This window comes from Vitis riparia, chromosome 18, assembly GCF_004353265.1.
Source record: "Vitis riparia cultivar Riparia Gloire de Montpellier isolate 1030 chromosome 18, EGFV_Vit.rip_1.0, whole genome shotgun sequence".
NCBI lineage: Eukaryota > Viridiplantae > Streptophyta > Magnoliopsida > Vitales > Vitaceae > Vitis > Vitis riparia.
Genome location: NC_048448.1, coordinates 24924962 through 24943442, shown reverse-complemented (window position 1 = coordinate 24943442; position 18481 = coordinate 24924962). Strand labels below are relative to the sequence as shown.

At 31.6% G+C, this 18481-nt stretch overlaps 1 protein-coding gene and 1 pseudogene across 1 annotated transcript; both read right to left on the bottom strand.

Moving 5' to 3' along the window:
* Positions 1–3881: 3881 nt before the first annotated feature.
* Positions 3882–6474, bottom strand: LOC117906164 (caffeic acid 3-O-methyltransferase-like). Its single transcript, XM_034819125.1, has 4 exons — positions 6044–6474; positions 5585–5895; positions 4432–4496; positions 3882–4322 (listed from the first exon to the last, which is right to left on the bottom strand). Exons 1-4 carry the CDS (start codon positions 6457–6459, stop codon positions 4023–4025), a joined length of 1092 nt encoding a protein of 363 aa, XP_034675016.1. The 5' UTR covers positions 6460–6474; the 3' UTR covers positions 3882–4022.
* A 7804-nt stretch (positions 6475–14278) lies between these two features.
* LOC117906970 lies at positions 14279–17047 on the bottom strand (annotated as a pseudogene).
* Between the last annotated feature and the right edge of the window lie 1434 nt (positions 17048–18481).

Sequence of the window (18481 nt, the reverse complement as noted above, 5' to 3'; positions counted from 1 at the left end):
TTTTGGCGTCGGAACAACAACGAAAATAGTGGCGCCGGCTTTGGCGGAGAGACCACCCCTACAACTCATGTCTTTGAGAACGCCCGTTTGTAGAAACTCACCGAGCACGAGGCGGCCAGAGAGGGAGCTCCAAGAGGGAAAGAGAGAAAGAGAGATGGGCTTGAAGATGGTGTGGATATGGGTAAGAGGTGGCCATGCATGGCCATGCTAAGACGAGAAGGCTTGAGGTGCATGCTGTGGTGTAGAGAGAGAAAGGTAGAGGAGGGTGTGCGGGGATGACAGTCATGCATGGAACGTGGAATGGTGATGAAATGGAGCTGGGCATATTAGAGCATGATGGATGGGGATGCTAAAACGGAGCTTCATTGCTCTCAAAACAACCCAAAAATATGAAAGAGATAGCAATAATCAACCCCTAACTCAAACGTGAACCATGAAACTAAAACATATGATCAGGTGATCTATTGGAACTATTAAAAAAATGTGAGAAGATTATATACATAGAATGAATCTAGAGGATCATGGTAACCGTACCTCTCATTTCTCCTCCTTCGAGCTTCCCCTTTTTCTCTGGATTCACCTCCACCTCTCCCAAACGTCTGTCCCCCTCCTTGCTTCCCTTTTCATTTTTTCTCTTTTCCTCTAAATCTCAGTTTCCTTTCCTTCCTTGGCAAGCCACTACTTGCCCTGCTGTTCACCCATCAGCAAGCATGGCCAGCCATCCCCCCTTGCTGCTACACGTCCCATGCAGCAGGGATCCATGCCTAGAGAGGGGGTCCCCCCACACTTCAAAAAGAATGCAATGAAAAATGAAAAAAGAAACATCAACTCTCCCCAAGTCCTCACCCCAATAGGGGTCTACAAGTTGGAAATACAATGAGAGCAGATATTTTATTTTTTTATTTTTTAAGTTTTTTTTTGGTTTTTAATTATATTTAGTTTTTTTGTATTTTAGTTTTAATTGTATTTGTAATTTTTAAAATTTCTAATTTTTAAAATTTCTAATTTTATTGTTGACATCAACTAACAAAATTTTTATTTAATTATTAAAAAAAATGGAGAAGATGACGGGATTTATATAATAGAGGATATAAAATCATTATTAACTAGAGGATTATAAAGATTTTATTTATCACTTGATGATTTTGGAGAATTTTTTTACAATGATTTGCATCTCATTATATAATAAAAAATTTATAATATATTTATTATAAAACACTTTTATCAAATTAAAATGATACAATAGCTTTAGATAATTTTATTTAATATTATCAAGTAAAAGGATATTTCATGAAATAATTATTTGACTTATAAAAAAATGCATGTATTTTAAAATAGATAAAGATAAAATAACTAATTTATAAAAGTTAAGATTTTTTTTATTTATTCAAATTAATGAGTAAAAGCCCACTTTCCTTCCCTAAGCATTAAGTATATATATATATATGATGGAAATAATATCTCATATAAACTCATGGTATATAATGAAAATAATATCTCAGGGTATTGTATCCAGGGGATATGTTATATCATATAAATTCATTTTGGTTTATAAAAAATATGCTATGAGATATGTTATAGGATGCTCATGTTTGATTTCTAGAAAGAATAAAAAATGACATGAAAAACATATTGTATTTTGATATTTGATATTTTTCAAAATACAAATATATTGCATCTTAGTATTTTATATTAAAAATTATGAAATGTCTTGCATGTTTAACATTATTTGGAAATTATTTTACAATTTAAAGTTCTATAAGTAATTTTTTGTCTTTATTAAAAATATTAATGATTAAAATATTTGATATTTATAACTAAAAAAATATTAAGTTATGTTGAATATATAAAGGATATATAAAATACTATTATATATTATTATTATTTTAGGTTGTATTATACATTTTTTTTAATTCTCCAATTTTTTGAACTGAAACCCCTTTTTTTGTGCTCAATTTGTTTTGTTTTGTAAAATGAGTGACATGATGAAATTTAAAAATAAATGAAGAAAATGAATAAATTTATATTCGATCGGGATATCATGTATATCTAATGTCTCAACTTAGGACTAAACATGGAATAAAATATTTTATTTTATCTCTTATCATATCTCATATTATATCCAACCAATTGAACATGGTCTAAGGATATAGGTGAAATTATTGGCTAAAAGGTACGAAGAGTTGGGAAGCGCACTTACTATATAAGGAGTAAATTAGGGCATGTTTGGTTGTTGTTTCCAAAAACCATTTTTTGTGTTTGAGAATAGAAAACACTCAAAAACATGTTTGACAATTGTTCCCGATGTTTTCAAATTTGTTCTCCATATTCTCAATTTGGTATTTTTGGAAAACAATCTCAAGTTGTTTTCCCCATTTTCTACACTATGAATTGAACAAAAAAAAAAAAAGAAAAAAAGAAAAAAAAGAAAACCACATGTAGAGAACAAATTACAAACCCTCTAAAAATGCATCATACAACAAATTGAACCAAATCCCAAATCCACGCACAAAGAACAAACCTACAAACCCTAAAATTTGTGTTCTCAAATTTTTTTCCCCTAATTTCCTTCTCCAAATGAAAAATCGGTGGTAGTGTTGATGATGATGACAATGCTGCAATTTGAACTTCACATTGGGCAATGGAGGTGGATAAATATGCGTGTGTGAGAGAGAGATATGAGAAGGAGTGGAAAAATGAAGGTGAGGAGATGAATGAGGAAAACAGGAGCATGGATTCAATGGAAGCACCAGCCATGAGAAGAGAGAGCGGGAGATCGTGATAAAGATCTTAGAGGATGAAGAAGAAGGTGGAGAGGAAAAAATAATTTGTGGGTAAGGGGTTGGCATGCAAAAGGTTTAAAAAAATGATTAAAAAATAATTTTTATATTAAAAAATGGATACAATTTATTTAATTTTAAAATTATAAAAATTAATTTAAAAATGGATATATATATATATATATATATATATATATATATATATATATATTTTTTTTTTTTATCTAAAATTATTTATATTTAAAATATTAAGTTGATTAAAGAAAATATAATTTAAAAAAAAAATTATTTTACAAAAAAAAAAAACATGTTGAAAAGGCTTTACATTTATAGATTAATTTAATTGTTAAATTATTTTTATGTTTAAACCACATTTATTATTTTTATTTTAAAATTTAGAATAATTGGAAAGGATGTTGGAGGGATAAGGTTTGGAAGACAATAGGAGAAAAAATGACAAACAGATGAGAAAATTTCAAATAAATACATCTTTATAGATCATAAATCCTTGAATTAATAATATTTTTCACCCATATTTAAAATAATAAAATATGTTTGATTTGACATAATTGTCAATATTTTCTTTAAATATTTGCATGCAATGTTTCTACAATCAATTTAGGTTGCTAAAAAAAGTTTTAAATTTAAATTATAACATTTTATCTTTTTTTTTTCTTCTTTTTATTAAAAAATCTAACCATTTATTAAAGGGGATCATCTTATTGTTAATCCTCATTTAGTATGATATTTGACTGTTTATTATTAAAATATTTCATCTTCTTATTAATTATAATTAAAATAAAATAAAAAACAAAATCAAAATTTAAGATAAAATAAAAAACTAAAAATATAATTTGATTTCCCATCACCTTATTATTATTATCTTTTGTTGAATTTCCTTTTATTTATATATTTTTTCATAAATTGAGAGGAGTTACGAAGTAAACATTAAATAAAAAAAATAAAAAATAAAAAATAAAATTCAAACTTCCAAACATGTTTTTTTGTTTTACTTATTCTAAAAAACTTTTTATTTTTTTTTATTTTTTTTTATTAACTCAAATCAAACATACCTAAAAGAGTTGTCTATTTTGGACCCAATACAAATAAAGGCGCCTCTATCTTTATTTCTTCATAGCATCTTATTCTAATTGATGACCATTCATGTAATCAGGACATCCACTCCACTTAGATGACAGAAGCACAAAACACTGAGAAGCACGCAAAGTGAAAGATGGAGGATTATTTCTGAAATTCCATGACCGCAGAAAGGCAACTGTAAACACAACAAGCCACTCGGAAGTCTGAAAACCCAGAACCCTTGCACAAGGCCTCGAACTCTCTGGCAGTCCTCTCTTTGCCTCCGTGTAGCAGTAACATGGTATTGTCGAGCCGAGCAACATACTGAGAGCCCATGCTTGACTCTGGTGCTTCTGTCATTATTATGTCTATCACTATCACCTTCCCATTTTTCGGTAACGATTCATAACAATTGCGTAAAAATTTTAAGCAATGTTCATCACTCCAGTTATGGCATGTATCCTGAAACATCAAATTCTCATCACTTGTCTCCCAATTTCGGTTAAGTATGAGTTTACCACACATAATATGATTTTTCAAGTCCCAATATTAAAGAGTCTGAGTACTTCACCTTAATCATAATTGCGTCTGCTTTTGGAATGCTAACTAGCATGCTTCCTCCTACATGCTCAATACCTGCAGCATAGAATTCGACATTAATTTCATTTTTAACAAGCAAGTTTACATAAGGGAAAATGTGAGAAAGTAGGGGTTGTGAGTGAAGAAAAGGATAAAATTTTGAACAAATTAATGTATGTATTTCATTAGACGTAGTATCATGCTGGACTATTCTTTGAATGGGAAAAAGAGGTTCAAAAATTGGGACGGAGAAGAAATTTTTTAGATATGGATATATTCTAAGTTGTCGACTAGGCAGGCAGCATCTAGGTCTTCCAACTGTGATCTAATTAGCAATCAATTGCATAATTTGTGAATAATCAACCGAGGACTGACCATTTGAAAAGCCTTGTTAACCAGATGAACAAATGAACCAACCAACTTGTTACTGGGATTGCCTCTAATTAGGATTGATGGGTGTGGAAAATAGCGAGAAGCAAAAGTTTATTTAGACCTTGTTTGGTAACTGTTTTTGCAAACAGTTTTGAAAAAAATAGCTTTTAATAACAGTTTTTGAAAACTGTTATATGATGTTTTGTAGAACAAAAATCTGTTTGAAAACCTAAAATTATTTTAAACCTATTTTTAATACTTTTAAATATGTTTTAAAAATAATTTTTGTGTTCATAACTTTTTTTTAATCATTATATATGTTTGTATAATTATTCTTTAAAACAACTCTAAAAAAAATTGAAAACAGCTAAAATAAGTAATCTCAAAAAAAAAAAAAAATAGAAAACAGTTTTTGATTGCCAAATGTATTTTTCTGTTTTTTTTTTAATTCTAAAAAGCAAAAAACTGTTATTGAAAACAGTTGTCAAATAGGGTCTTAGAGTTCGTTTGATATTGATTATAATAAATCTTTTTAGTCTAAAAAATGTTTTTAAAAAAATATTAGGTATTTGGTAAAATTTATGAACATTTTTAAAATTTTGAGAAATTAATTATAGTGTTGAAAAATCATGTATAGTGTTTTTTGAAAAAAGACTTGATAGGTGATCCTCATAAAAACATTTAGGAAGAAAACATTTCTATTAAAAATACTACGATTATAAATACTCTCAAACACACTTAGTAAGAGATGAGAAAAAATAATTAATTATTACCCGGATAAGTTGGTGCAGTTTGCACAACATGTGGCAAATCAAAGTTGATGCCTTTGATGGAAGGGTACTTGGAAATGATCATGTTAAGGTTTGCACCGGTTCCACCGCCCACGTCCACAAGTGATGCTAATCCCTCAAACCCCTGGTAGGTCTCCACGATTTTCTTCATGATTATGGTGGAGCGACCAACCATTGCCTCATTGAAGGCCTTGTTTAGTGTCGGGTCCTTGTCCATGTACTCAAACATACTCATCCCGTGGACTTTCTGGAATTGATTACCACCTTCAAGAATGGCGTCCTTCAAGTATGGCCTACACATTACATGATGATAATTAGCATACTGTAGGAGATTATGGAGATATTGTGCAGAACATGCTATTGTAAACTGTAGGAAATATTTTGCAGATCAAATTTGAAAGAAATATGCCTGAAAGATAAAATTAGGGTGAAAGTGCAGACCAAACTTCCCTCATAGCTCGGTGGGAACCCAGGGTCGATATGGAAGCCAGACAACTCCCATCATCACTCCTCAGAAAGAATTTACAAGCGGGAGTGAGACCATAAAGCCTATCAACTCTGCCATCTTCGAGTGTGCGCAGGCTGTAAGATAGAAGACCGTGACTAGCAAATAGACGCAGCATCCGATCCATAAAACAAGGTGCATTGGGGTTTTGGGTGGGAAGCTGGGATGCGATCTCAGAGGGTGAGACATAAGCACCAGGGCCTGCTCGAGCGATGATCTCAAACAGGTTTAGCTCAACCGCAGTGTTCAAGATCGTGGGGAACACATGTGAGCTAGCAAAAAGCATAGCTTGGATACATGATTCATCCTCTTCGCTCATCCAACGATATGCCTCATCTTTTTTGAGACTCATACTTTATGCTCTCTCTCTCTCTCTATTAATTTACAATGTTTTGGCCTCTACATCTTCTATATATAAGCCAAATGACAACTAATATTCAATGTTCTTACCTAGTATCTAACTTATGCAACTAAAAATCAAATTTCATGATTCATCCTCTTCACTCATCCAACGATTTGCCTCATCTTTTTTAAGACTCATATTTTATTAATCTCTCTCTCTCTCTCTTAATATTCAATATTCTTACCTAGAAAAATTGGTACCTAACTTATGCAACTAAAAATCAAATTTCATGATTCATCCTATTCGATCATCCAACCATTTGCCTCATTTTTTTTAGACTCATACTTTATTGCTCTCTCTCTCTCTCACTCTCTCTCTATTAATTTACTATGTTTTGGCCTCTATATCTTTACCTATAAAATTTGGTACCTAACTTATACAACTAAAAATCAAATTTCAATCCTTCACATTATGGTATTGATCAATTTTTTTCCAATATGGTTATGTTCTCTTTCTTTGATCAAGTTGAGCACCACATCCTCGAAAAAGACCATGAGTGTGTGGTTGAAATTAAGGAGTCTTTATATTGTTAGGAAAACAGTAAGCATAATTACTATGGATCTTTTATATTTTTATTACTTATTAAAATTAGTTATAAAAATAATTTAAGATTTATAATAATTGAAAAATGTTTCTAAACATATAGTAATTTAAAAAAAATAATTAAAAAGTTGTTTTCTGAAAAAATGATTTCAATATAAATTTTAAAATTATTTTTTAAAAGTCAATTTTAACTTCTGGTTTGATCATTGTCGGACTACCATAGCTGAGGTGTCAGGATTGTCAAATTCTGCTTTCATACTAGCATGACGCATTGCCTCTCGTCAAATCAGTGCATAGCATTCTTCCAAAGCGGGAACAGGGTCTTTGTGTAGAATCTCTCCTCGAACTTGCTCGAAGTCACCATCCAATCCAGCAAGAAAGATGTGCACCCGTTGTCTTTCAACGGATTTCCGGTATGCTGCAATGTCATCAGGATCTTTCATGACTACCTTATCCCGATGGTCCAATTAACAAAAAATCTCAGTTAACTCTCCATAGTATTAAAAAAGAGACCTGCTGCTTTGTTTGGCAGTGAAGGCTTTTTGATTCAAACTGAAAACTTGTAATTCATCGCTTGCATCATAGAAGGCCTTTGATAATGTATTCCAAATTTCTTGAGCGGTGGGTAAGCGTAAGTAACGCTTCATAATTTCTGGACTCATGGACATTAACAACCATCTCTTCACCTTTTGATTCTCAGCATACCATTTTTCATATCCATCTTCTGACTCTTTTGGTGGCTTTGTCTTACCTCGAATCTAGGAAATTTTTTCCTGTTCGACAATATGCATCTCCACGAGTTGTGACCAAACGTCATAGTTTGATTCAGTCAAAAGAATTTATGGATTAAAGGTATCTTCAAATTGAAAAACAATAGTATTTTTTTCACTCATTTTTTTTTTTACTTCAATCAATAGTACACAGTATTAAGCCCCAGATCCAACGGGCCTTAACACTCTCTACCCACAGTCGGTGATACTCATCAGCGGTGACCAACGTTCGAATTCCGGCTGAATTGGTGGTTGAGTTTAATGGCAGACTCGGACAATGACTCAGGAGGAGCTCATGGAAGGTCTCGAAGACGAAATACCCATTACAGTTCTAGTCAAGAAAAACCTCAAATTACTTGGTTTTCTTTAGGGATTTGGGGATATCGATGCGAATGCAAGAAATCCTTTGAAATTCTTGAATCAGATTGCTTCTCTGAAAAGGATTAAGAGGTCTAGAGGGAAAGAGAATAAGCAACGAGCAAATGGGTTCAGAGGCGGCAGGGGAAGATCAGATTGTAGCCCAAAACTGGCCTTGAGAGACTCTACTCCTTTGGAGAATATCAAAAGGCGGCGACAACGTGAACAACGAGTTGTTGGCGAGAGAGTAGGATTGACTGCTTCCGATCGCGAAAAGTGTGAAGCTTCGGACTGATGACCAGACTGCTGCTATTTCTATGAAGATCACCGGATTGTTTTTCAGGATAAAATCAGGGATGCGATTCAACTAGGGCGAATCAAAGTTTTTTTTTTTTTTTGAATGAGATTTTGTCTCAAAAGAGATTTCTAAACCTTGCTCTGATACCAACTTCAAATTGATGAATGGTATTTTTTCATTCATGCATTCATTTGTTCATGTACAGAGTATATATAGAGGGTAATCATCATTCTAAGAATGAGAAAGAATGATACAAGGAAAGAATGATATAAAGAAAGAATAACTAATATCCTAATATCTCAACAAAACTCACTAGCAGTCCTCTCTTTGCCTCCGTGTAGCAGTAACATGGCATTGTCGAGCCAAACAACATACTGAGAGTCCATGCTTGACTTTGGTGCTTTTGTCATTATTATGTGTATCACTATCACCTTCCCATTTTTCAGTAACGATTCATAACAATTGCAAAAGAATTTTAAGCAATGTTCATCACTCCAGTTATGGCATGTATCCTAAAACATCAAATTCTCATCACTTGTCTCCCAATTTCGGTTAAGTATGAGTTTACCACACATAATATGATTTTTCAAGTCCCAATATTAAAGAGTCTGACTTCACCTTAATCATAATTGCGTCTGCTTTTGGAATGCTAACTATCATGCTTCCTCTTACATGCTCAATACCTGCAACATAGAATTTGACATTAATTTCATTTTTAACAAGCAAGTTCACATAAGGGAAAATGTGAGAAAGTAGGGGTTGTGAGTGAAGAAAAGGATAAAATTTTGACCAAATGTATGTATTTCATTAGATGTAGTATCGTGCTGGACTATTCTTTGAATGGGAAAAAGAGGTTCAAAAATTGGGACGGAGAAGAAAAAATTTAGATATGGATATATTCTAACTCACTTGTCGACTAGGCAGGCAACATCTAGGTTTTCCAACTGTGATCTAATTAGCAATCAATTACATAATTTGTGAATAATCAACCAAGGACTGACCATTTGAAAAGCCTTGTTAACCAGATGAACAAATGAACCAACCAACTTGTTACCGGGATTGCCTCTAGCTAGAGTTGATGGGTGTGGAAAATAGCGAGAATCAAAAGTTTATTTAGGCCTTGTTTGGTAATTGTTTTTGTAAACAATTCTGAAAAAATAGTTTTTAATAACAGCTTTTGAAAATTGTTATCTAATGTTTTGTAGAACAAAAATCTGTTTGAGAACCTAGAGTTGTTTTAAACCAAATTTTAATATTTTTAAATATTTTTTAAAAATAATTTTTATGTCCATAACTTTATTTTTAATCATTATATATGTTTGTATAATTATTCTTTAAAACAACTCTAAAAAAACAACTGGAAACAACTAAAAGAAGTAATCTAAAAAAAAAAAAAAAAAATAGAAAACAGTTTTTGATTGCCAAACATATTTTTCTGTTTTTTTATTCTAAAAAACAAAAAATTGTTATTGAAAATAGTTGTCAAATAGGGCCTTAAAGTCCGTTTGATAGTGATTCTAATAAATCTTTTTCGTCTAAAAAATGTTTTTTTTTAAATATTAGGTATTTGGTAAAATTTATGAACATTTTTAAAATTTTGAGAAATTACTTATAGTGTTGAAAAATCATGTATAGTGTTTTTTGGAGAAAGACTTGATAGGTGATTCTTATAAATACATTTATGAAGAAAACATTTCTATTAAACGTCATGCCTTTTGGGCTAAAAAATGCGGGTGCAACGTATTAGAGATTAATGACAAAAATCTTCAAACTATTGATGGGACAAATAGTGGAGGTGTACATTGATGATATAGTCGTAAAAAGTAATACTCGTGTGGAACACATTCAACACTTGGAAGAACCATTCAACCTAATGCGGAAGTATAATATGAAACTTAATGCGCTTAAATGTGCGTTTGGTGTCAACGCGGGCAAGTTTCTAGGCTTTTTGGTAGCTCAACGAGGAATCGAAATGAACCTGGACCAAGTGAAGGTCATACTTGAGACACCCATTTCGTCCACCAAGAAGGAAATGCAGTGACTAACGGGCCGTATCGCATCCTTAAAATAATATCTCATATAAACTCATGATATATGATGAAAATAATATCTCAGGTTATTATATCCAATGATATGTTATATCATATAAACTCATGTTTGGTTTATAAAAAATATGCTATAGGATGCTCATGTTTAACTTTTAGAAAGAATAAAAAATGAAATGAAAAGCATATTGTATTTTAATATTTGATATTTTTTAAAATACAAATATATTGCATCTTAGTATTCTATATTAAAAAATATGAAATGTCTTGCATGTTTAGCATTATTTGGAAATTATTTTACAATTCAAAGTTCTATAAGTAATTTTTTATGTCTTTATTAAAAATATTATTGGTTAAAATATTGGATATTTATGAATTAAAAAACATTAAGTTATGTTGAATATATAAAGGATATATTAAATACTATTATATATATTATTATTATTTTAGGTTGTATTATACACTTTTTTTTATTTCTCCAATTTTTTGAACTAAAACCTTTTTTTTTGTGCTCAATTTGTTTTGCTTTGTAAAATGAGTGACATGATAAAATTTAAAAAGAAATGAAGAAAATGAATAAATTTATATTCGATGGGAATATCATGTATATCTAATGTCTCAACTTAGGACTAAACATGAAATAAAATATTTTATTTTATCTCTTATTATATCCAACCAATTGAACATGGTCTAATGATATAAGTGAAATTATTGACTAAAAGGTATGAAGAGTTGGGAAGAGCACTTACTATATAAGGAGTAAATTAGGACATGTTTGATTGTTGTTTCCAAAAACTGTTTTCTGTGCTTGAGAATAGAAAACACTCAAAAGCATGTTTGACAATTGTTCCCCGTGTTTTCAAATTTGTTCTCCATGTTCTCAATTTGATATTTTTGAAAAACAATCTCAAGTTGTTTTCCCCATTTTCTACACTATGAACTGAACAAAAAAAACGACATGTAGAGAAACACACACAAAAAATCACGAAGAACACACAAAAAAAAAAAAAAAAAAAAAACGACGTAGAGAACAAACTACAAACCCTCCAAAAATGCATCATACAACAAATTGAACCAAATCCCAAATCCAGACACAAAGAACAAACACACAAACTATAAAATTTGTGTTCTCAATTTTTTTTTTCCCAATTTCCTTCTCCAAATGAGAAATCGGTGGCAGTGTTGATGATGATGACAATGCTGCAATTTGAACTTCACATGGGGCAATGGAGGTGGGTAAATATGTGTGTGAGTGAGAGAGAGATAAGAGAAGGAGTGGAAAAATGAAGGTGATGAGATGAATGATGAAGAACGGAGTGTAGATTCTATGGAAGCACCAACCATGAGAAGAGAGAGTGGGAGATCGTGATAGAGATCTTAGAGGACAAAGAAGAAGATGGAGAGGAAAAAATAATTTGGGGGTAAGGCGTCGGCATGCAAAAGGTTTAAAAAGAAAAAAAATGATTAAAAAATAATTTTTATATTAAAAAATGGATACAATTTATTTAATTTTAAAATTATAAAAATTAATTTTAAAATGGATATAATTTTTTTTATCTAAAATTATTTATATTTAAAATATTAAGTTGATTAAAGAAATTATTTAAAAATATATATATTTTACAAAAAAAAAACATGTTGAAAAGGCTTTACATTTATAGATTAATTTAATTGTTAAATTATTTTTATGTTTAAAACACATTTATTATTTTTATTTTAAAATTTAGAATAATTGGAAAGGATGTTGGAGGGATAAGGTTTGGTATAAAATAGGAAAAAATAAGGACAAATAGATGAGAAAATTTCAAATAAATACATCTTTATAGATCTTAAATCCTTGAATTAATAATATTTCTCACCAATATTTAAAATAATAAAATATGTTTGATTTAACAGAATTGTCAATATTTCCTTTAAATATTTTGCATGCAATGTTTCTATAATTAATGAGGCAACAAAACAAGAGATTTGAATCATATTATTGACATATTAGATGAGTGCATACGAGAAGGAGAAGAACTTGTATTATCATTTGATCAATAATGGACACATGATTAAACTTTAGGAGGTATGAACAGAAGACAACATAGGTACAAAAGTGGAATCATGGGCCACAAGAATATGAAAAAAAATGAAAACACACATGCACACACAGGATGTAGATGGGAAATAAAAAGGAAAGCCAGAAAATTCTTCTATAAGGATGTATGTTAACGATTGTATAAAGACCAGGAAGAGCCCCTGAAGACATTATTTTCATGCTTTTTTTTTTTTTTTTTTTCCTTTTTCCTCTTTTTAGCTGATGATACCACCATGTTATTGCATGTGTGGTTTCTATTATGTCAGCTGCCCATGAAAAAGGCCCTGCACGTGGAGTTTGATGAGGTACCTCATGTGGGCTTCATATCTTCCTGAAAAGTTATCAACTTTTTGTAAAGAATATCTTTGGGGCCACTGGGTCACCATAGTAGCTGACTCAATTAATCATACTCCAATCTCACCAGTACCCATTAAGTTATCTTTTTTGTATCGATACCTTAACATGATCATTTTGATTATGATGTTTCCACGATTTGCTTAAAGTGAAATCAGGATTAAGCCCAGTAAAAGTTCTTCCTCTCATCCTGTTTGTCTCCCAAGACCATGCGGGTGGGTCCTAGCATTCATGGATCCATCGAAAGATTAAAGCATAAGTTCGTTAATTTTGTAATTTGGCTTCATGATTGACCCATTTGATTCTGAAGGGGATGGATTAGGATCATGGTTAGGGGCATAATTGCCTGGAGAGGGCCAGAGGGCAGAGAATGAGAAACACGTGTTTGCTCAATGATTCCATGGGCCTTCTGTCTGTTTCTGTGCAGTTGGGGTGAGGAATGTGATGGAACACATCACTGTTCCAATTAGAGAGATTTCACCTTTTTGCTTGACCATTGTTTAACTTCATAAAACTTTTAACACATCACTATTGTGGTGCCTAGGCCATGGGCCTAACCAGCTTCTACATAAAAACAATTCATGCTTGTACACAAAAGGAATTCAAACCCTAATAAAAATAGAATTTGATATTCATACTTCCAAAAAGTAGTTCAAACAATTAACGACTTAATGCACTCTTGAGTAGATTGAGTTTGTAGAAAGTAGGGGAATTAATTTGACATCAACTAGAAGATCGAGCCATGAAAGACTCTAAATTTATAGAAGATGATTACTTAAGAGGATGGTACAAGAAAATCACGTGGGTCACCCACATCTGGTGTTTCTAATCACAAATTTCCACATTCTGTTTCTATTAGTCTAATCATATCGGCCTATAATTCCTAGTTTTGCATCCTTAATTTAAGGGTAATTGCTTTTTCAAATATGGAAATATCCTTTCACAATTAGACACAGCCCACTAGATAAATTCCTGCTTTTTCTTTTTATTTTTAATATTCTTTTTATTTTAAAGTTCACATACATAGTAAAGAAGTATAAAACCAATTGATCAAGATAATCATACAAGTTGTAGATTTAGTATGCATGCCACCACTTCAAAATAAGAGATATAGAGTCTTATCATAAGAGTAAGGCTCCCAACAAAATTTCTTCGGGCTCCTGTGATAATGATAATGACGTTAGTAATGATAATGGGAGCAACAATAGCGACGGTAGAGCATCTACTAACAGTGATATTGGTCGAGGCTCTCCTAATAGATCATCAAGCCAATCATCACAACTAATAGAGTCAAGTAATGAAAAGTTCCACCACTACAAAATAAGAAAGAGATGTAGAGTCTTATCATAAGAGTAAGGCTCCCGACAAAGTTTCTTCAAGTTCCAGTGATAGTGATAATGACATTAGTAATGATAATGGGAGCAACAATAACGATGGTAGAGCATCTACTAACAGTGATATTGGTCGAGGCTCTCCTAAAAGAGTTGTCAATTTTGGACCCAATACAAATAAAGGCGCCTCTATCTTTAATTCTTCATAGCATCTTATTCTGATTGATGACCATTCATGTAATCAGGACATCCACTCCACTTAGATGACAGAAGCACAAAACACTCAGAAGCACGCAAAGTGAAAGATGGAGGATTATTTGTGAAATTCCATGACCGCAGAAAGCCAACTGTGAACACAACAAACCACTCGGAAGTCTGAAAACCCAGAACCCTTGCACAAGGCCTCGAACTCTCTGGCAGTCCTCTCTTTGCCTTCGACTAGCAGTAACATGGCATTGTCGAGCCGAGCAACATACTGAGAGCCCATTTGACTCTGGTGCTTCTGCCATTATTATGTCTATCACTATCACCTTCCCATTTTTCGGTAGCGCTTCATAACAATTGCTTAAAATTTTTAAGCAATGTTCATCACTCCAGTTATGGCATATATTCTGAAACATCAAATTCACATTACTTGTCTTCCGATTTCGGTTAAGTATGAGTTTACCACACATAATATGATTTTTCAAGTCCCAATATTAAAGAGTCTGACTTCACCTTAATCATAATTGCGTCTGCTTTTGGAATGCTAACTAGCATGCTTCCTCCTACATGCTCAATACCTGCAGCATAGAATTTGACATTAATTTCATTTTTAACAAGCAAGTTTAAATAAGGGAAAATGTGAGAAAGTAGGGGTTGTGAGTGAAGAAAACAATAAAATTATGACCAAATGTATGTATTTCATTAGACGTAGTATCATGCTGGACTATTCTTTGAATGGGAAAAAGAGGTTCAAAAATTGGGACGGAGAAGAAAAATTTTAGATATGGATATATTCTAACTCGCTTGTCGACTAGGTAGGCAGCATCTAGGTCTTCCAACTGTGATCTGATTAGCAATCAATTGCATAATTTGTGAATAAACAACTGAGGACCGACCATTTGAAAAGCCTTGTTAACCAGATGAACAAATGAACCAGCCAACTTGTTACAGGGTTGCCTCTAGCTAGAACTGATGGGTGTGGAAAATAGCGACAAACAAAAGTTTATTTAGGTCTTGATAACTGTTTTTGAAAACAATTATGAAAAAAATAGTTTTTAAGAATAATTTTTTAAAATTGTTCTCTAATGTTTTGTAGAACAAAAATTTGTTTGAGAACCTAAAATTGTTTCTAACCTATTTTTAAATATGTTTTAAAAACAATTTTTATGTTCATAGCTTTATTTTTAATCATTATATATGTTTGTATAATTATTCTTTAGAGCAGCTCTCAAAAAACAACTAAAAACAACTAAAAGAAGTTCTCATAAAACACCTTATTTTTTGTTTTTTAAAAATAGAAAACAAAAAACAGTTTTTTATTGCAAAACGTATTTTTCAGTTTTTTTGTTCTAAAAAACAGAAAACTATTCTTAAAAATAGTTATTAAATAGGGTCTTAGAGTCCGTTTGATGGTGATTTTAGTCTAAAAAGTGTTTTTGAAAAATTATTAGGCATTTGGCAAAATTTTGGGAACACTATTAAAATTTTGAGCAACCACTTATAATGTTGAAAAATCATGTACAGTGTTTTTTGGATAAACACTTGACAGGTAATTCTTATAAAAACATTTACAACAAAAACACTTCTATTAAAAATACTATGATTATAAATACTCTCACACACACTCTTAGTAAGAGATGAGAAAAAAATAATTAATTATCACCCGGATAAGTTGGTGCAGTTTGCGCAACATGTGGCAAATCAAAGTTGATGCCTTTGATGGAAGGATACTTGGAAATGATCATGTTAAGGCTTGCACCGGTTCCACCGCCCACGTCCACAAGTGATGCTAATCCCTCAAACCCCTGGTAGGTCTCCACGATTTTCTTCATGATTATGGTGGAGCGACCAACCATTGCCTCATTGAAGGCCTTGTTTAGTGTCGGGTCCTTGTCCATGTACTCAAACATACTCATCCCGTGGACTTTCTGGAATTGATTACCACCTTCAAGAATGGCGTCCTTCAAGTATGGCCTACACATTACATGATGATAATTAGCATACTGTAGGAGATCATGGAGATATTGTGCAGAACATGCTATTGTAAACTGTAGGAAATATTTTGCAGATCAAATTTGAAAGAAATATGCCTGAAAGATAAAATTAGGGTGAAAGTGCAGACCAAACTTCCCTCAAAGCTCGGTGGGAACCCAGGGTCGATAAGGAAGCCAAACAACTCCCATCATCACTCCTAAGAAAGAATTTACAAGCGGGAGTGAGACCATAAAGCCTATCAACTCTGCCATCTTCGAGTGTGCGCAGGCTGTAAGATAGAAGACCGTGACTAGCAAATAGACGCAGCATCCGATCCATAAAACAAGGTGCATTGGGGTTTTGGGTGGGAAGCTGGGATGCGATCTCAGAGGGTGAGACATAAGCACCAGGGCCTGCTCGAGCGATGATCTCAAACAGGTTTAGCTCAACCGCAGTGTTCAAGATCGTGGGGAACACATGTGAGCTAGCAAAAAGCATAGCTTGGATACATGATGCATCCTCTTCGCTCATCCAACGATATGCCTCGTCATTTTTGAGACTCATACTTTATCGCTCTCTCTCTCTCTATTAATTTACTATGTTTTGGCCTCTACATCTTCTATATATAAGCCGAATGACAACTAATATTCAATATTCTTACCTAGAAAAATTGGTATCTAACTTATGCAACTAAAAATCAAATTTCATGATTCATCCTCTTCGCTCATCCAACGATTTGACACTTTTTTTTTTAGACTCATATTTTATTGCTCTCTCTCTCTCTCTCTCTCTCTCTCTTTCTCTCTCTCTATTAATTTACTATGTTTTGGCCTCTATACCTTTACCTATAAAATTTGGTACCTAACTTATACAACTAGAAATTGGTATTGATCAATTTTTTTCCAATATGGTTATGTTCTTTTTCTTTGATCATGTTGAGCACCACATCCTCCAAAAAGACCATTAGTGTGTGGTTGAAATTAAGGAGTCTTTATATTGTTAGGAAAACAGTAAGCATAATTACTATGGATCTTTTATATTTTTATCACTTATTAAAATTAGTTATAAAAATAATTTAAGATTTATAATAATTGAAAAATATTTCTAAACATATAGTAATTTAAAAAAAAATATTAAAAAGTTGTTTTCTGAAAAAATGATTTCAATATAAATTTTAAAATTATTTTTTAAAAGTCAATTTTAAATTCAAATATCTAAACTCAATTTATTTCTTTAAAAGATAACTTCTAATTTAATTATTTACAAATATTATCATATATTTAAAAATATTACCATATTTTTAAAAATAATAATTTTTTTTTTTAAAATCCCCATGAGGGCATTTATATTTTTCTACTCTTATAACCTTGTGTCATTTTCTATTACTTATAATTAGAGCTTGTTTGACAATGATTTTAAAAGACATTTATTATCTTTTTAGTGTCTCAAAATAACTTTTTTAATAAAAAATTTCATGTATTTTGGATGTTTGCTTTCTAAAATTATTATCAAACCAATTCTTAAGAGATGAGAGTTATCACCTTGAAGTCATCCTCTCATGATATATCACCTATTAAATGTTATTATTTATAAGAATGGTTTGTGTCAACTCTTGGTTTAGGCTACTTTTGTTGGCGAAGGCAAGAAGAGTTAGTGTTAGCTCTTGGTCTAGGCTATTTTGTTAGTTAGGTTGGCACATATCCATCTAAATTGGCATGATGAGTCAAATTTAACAATGTCCGAATTTAACATTCAACTTTTCTTTATCTATGAGCCATTTAGATAAATTTTTATTTTGATCTCTTTAAATCACTTCAATTTTTTTCTTTTAATTTAAAATCATGGACTCCAATAATTACATTGACAATACATCTAATTTTGTATGATATTTAAATGTTTTAAATACAAGAATTATCAAAAATAAATAAATATATAAGAAACATATGTTAAGATGAAATTTAATTTTTCTTTATTTTTTAATTATAGATATAGCTACTTAAGAGAGGTTATTTTAA

What these genes read in the sequence shown, in the direction of transcription:
- LOC117906164 (XM_034819125.1), bottom strand. Translation starts at nt 6,459, where the DNA reads ATGAGTCTCAAAAAAGATGAGGCATATCGTTGGATGAGCGAAGAGGAT. An exon ending in AACTGCACCAACTTATCCGG is followed by an intron (nt 4,497 to 5,584) that starts GTAATAATTAAT and finishes TCTATGCTGCAG; the next exon opens with GTATTGAGCATGTAGGAGGA. An exon ending in CAGACGCAATTATGATTAAG is followed by an intron (nt 4,323 to 4,431) that starts GTGAAGTACTCA and finishes TTGATGTTTCAG; the next exon opens with GATACATGCCATAACTGGAG.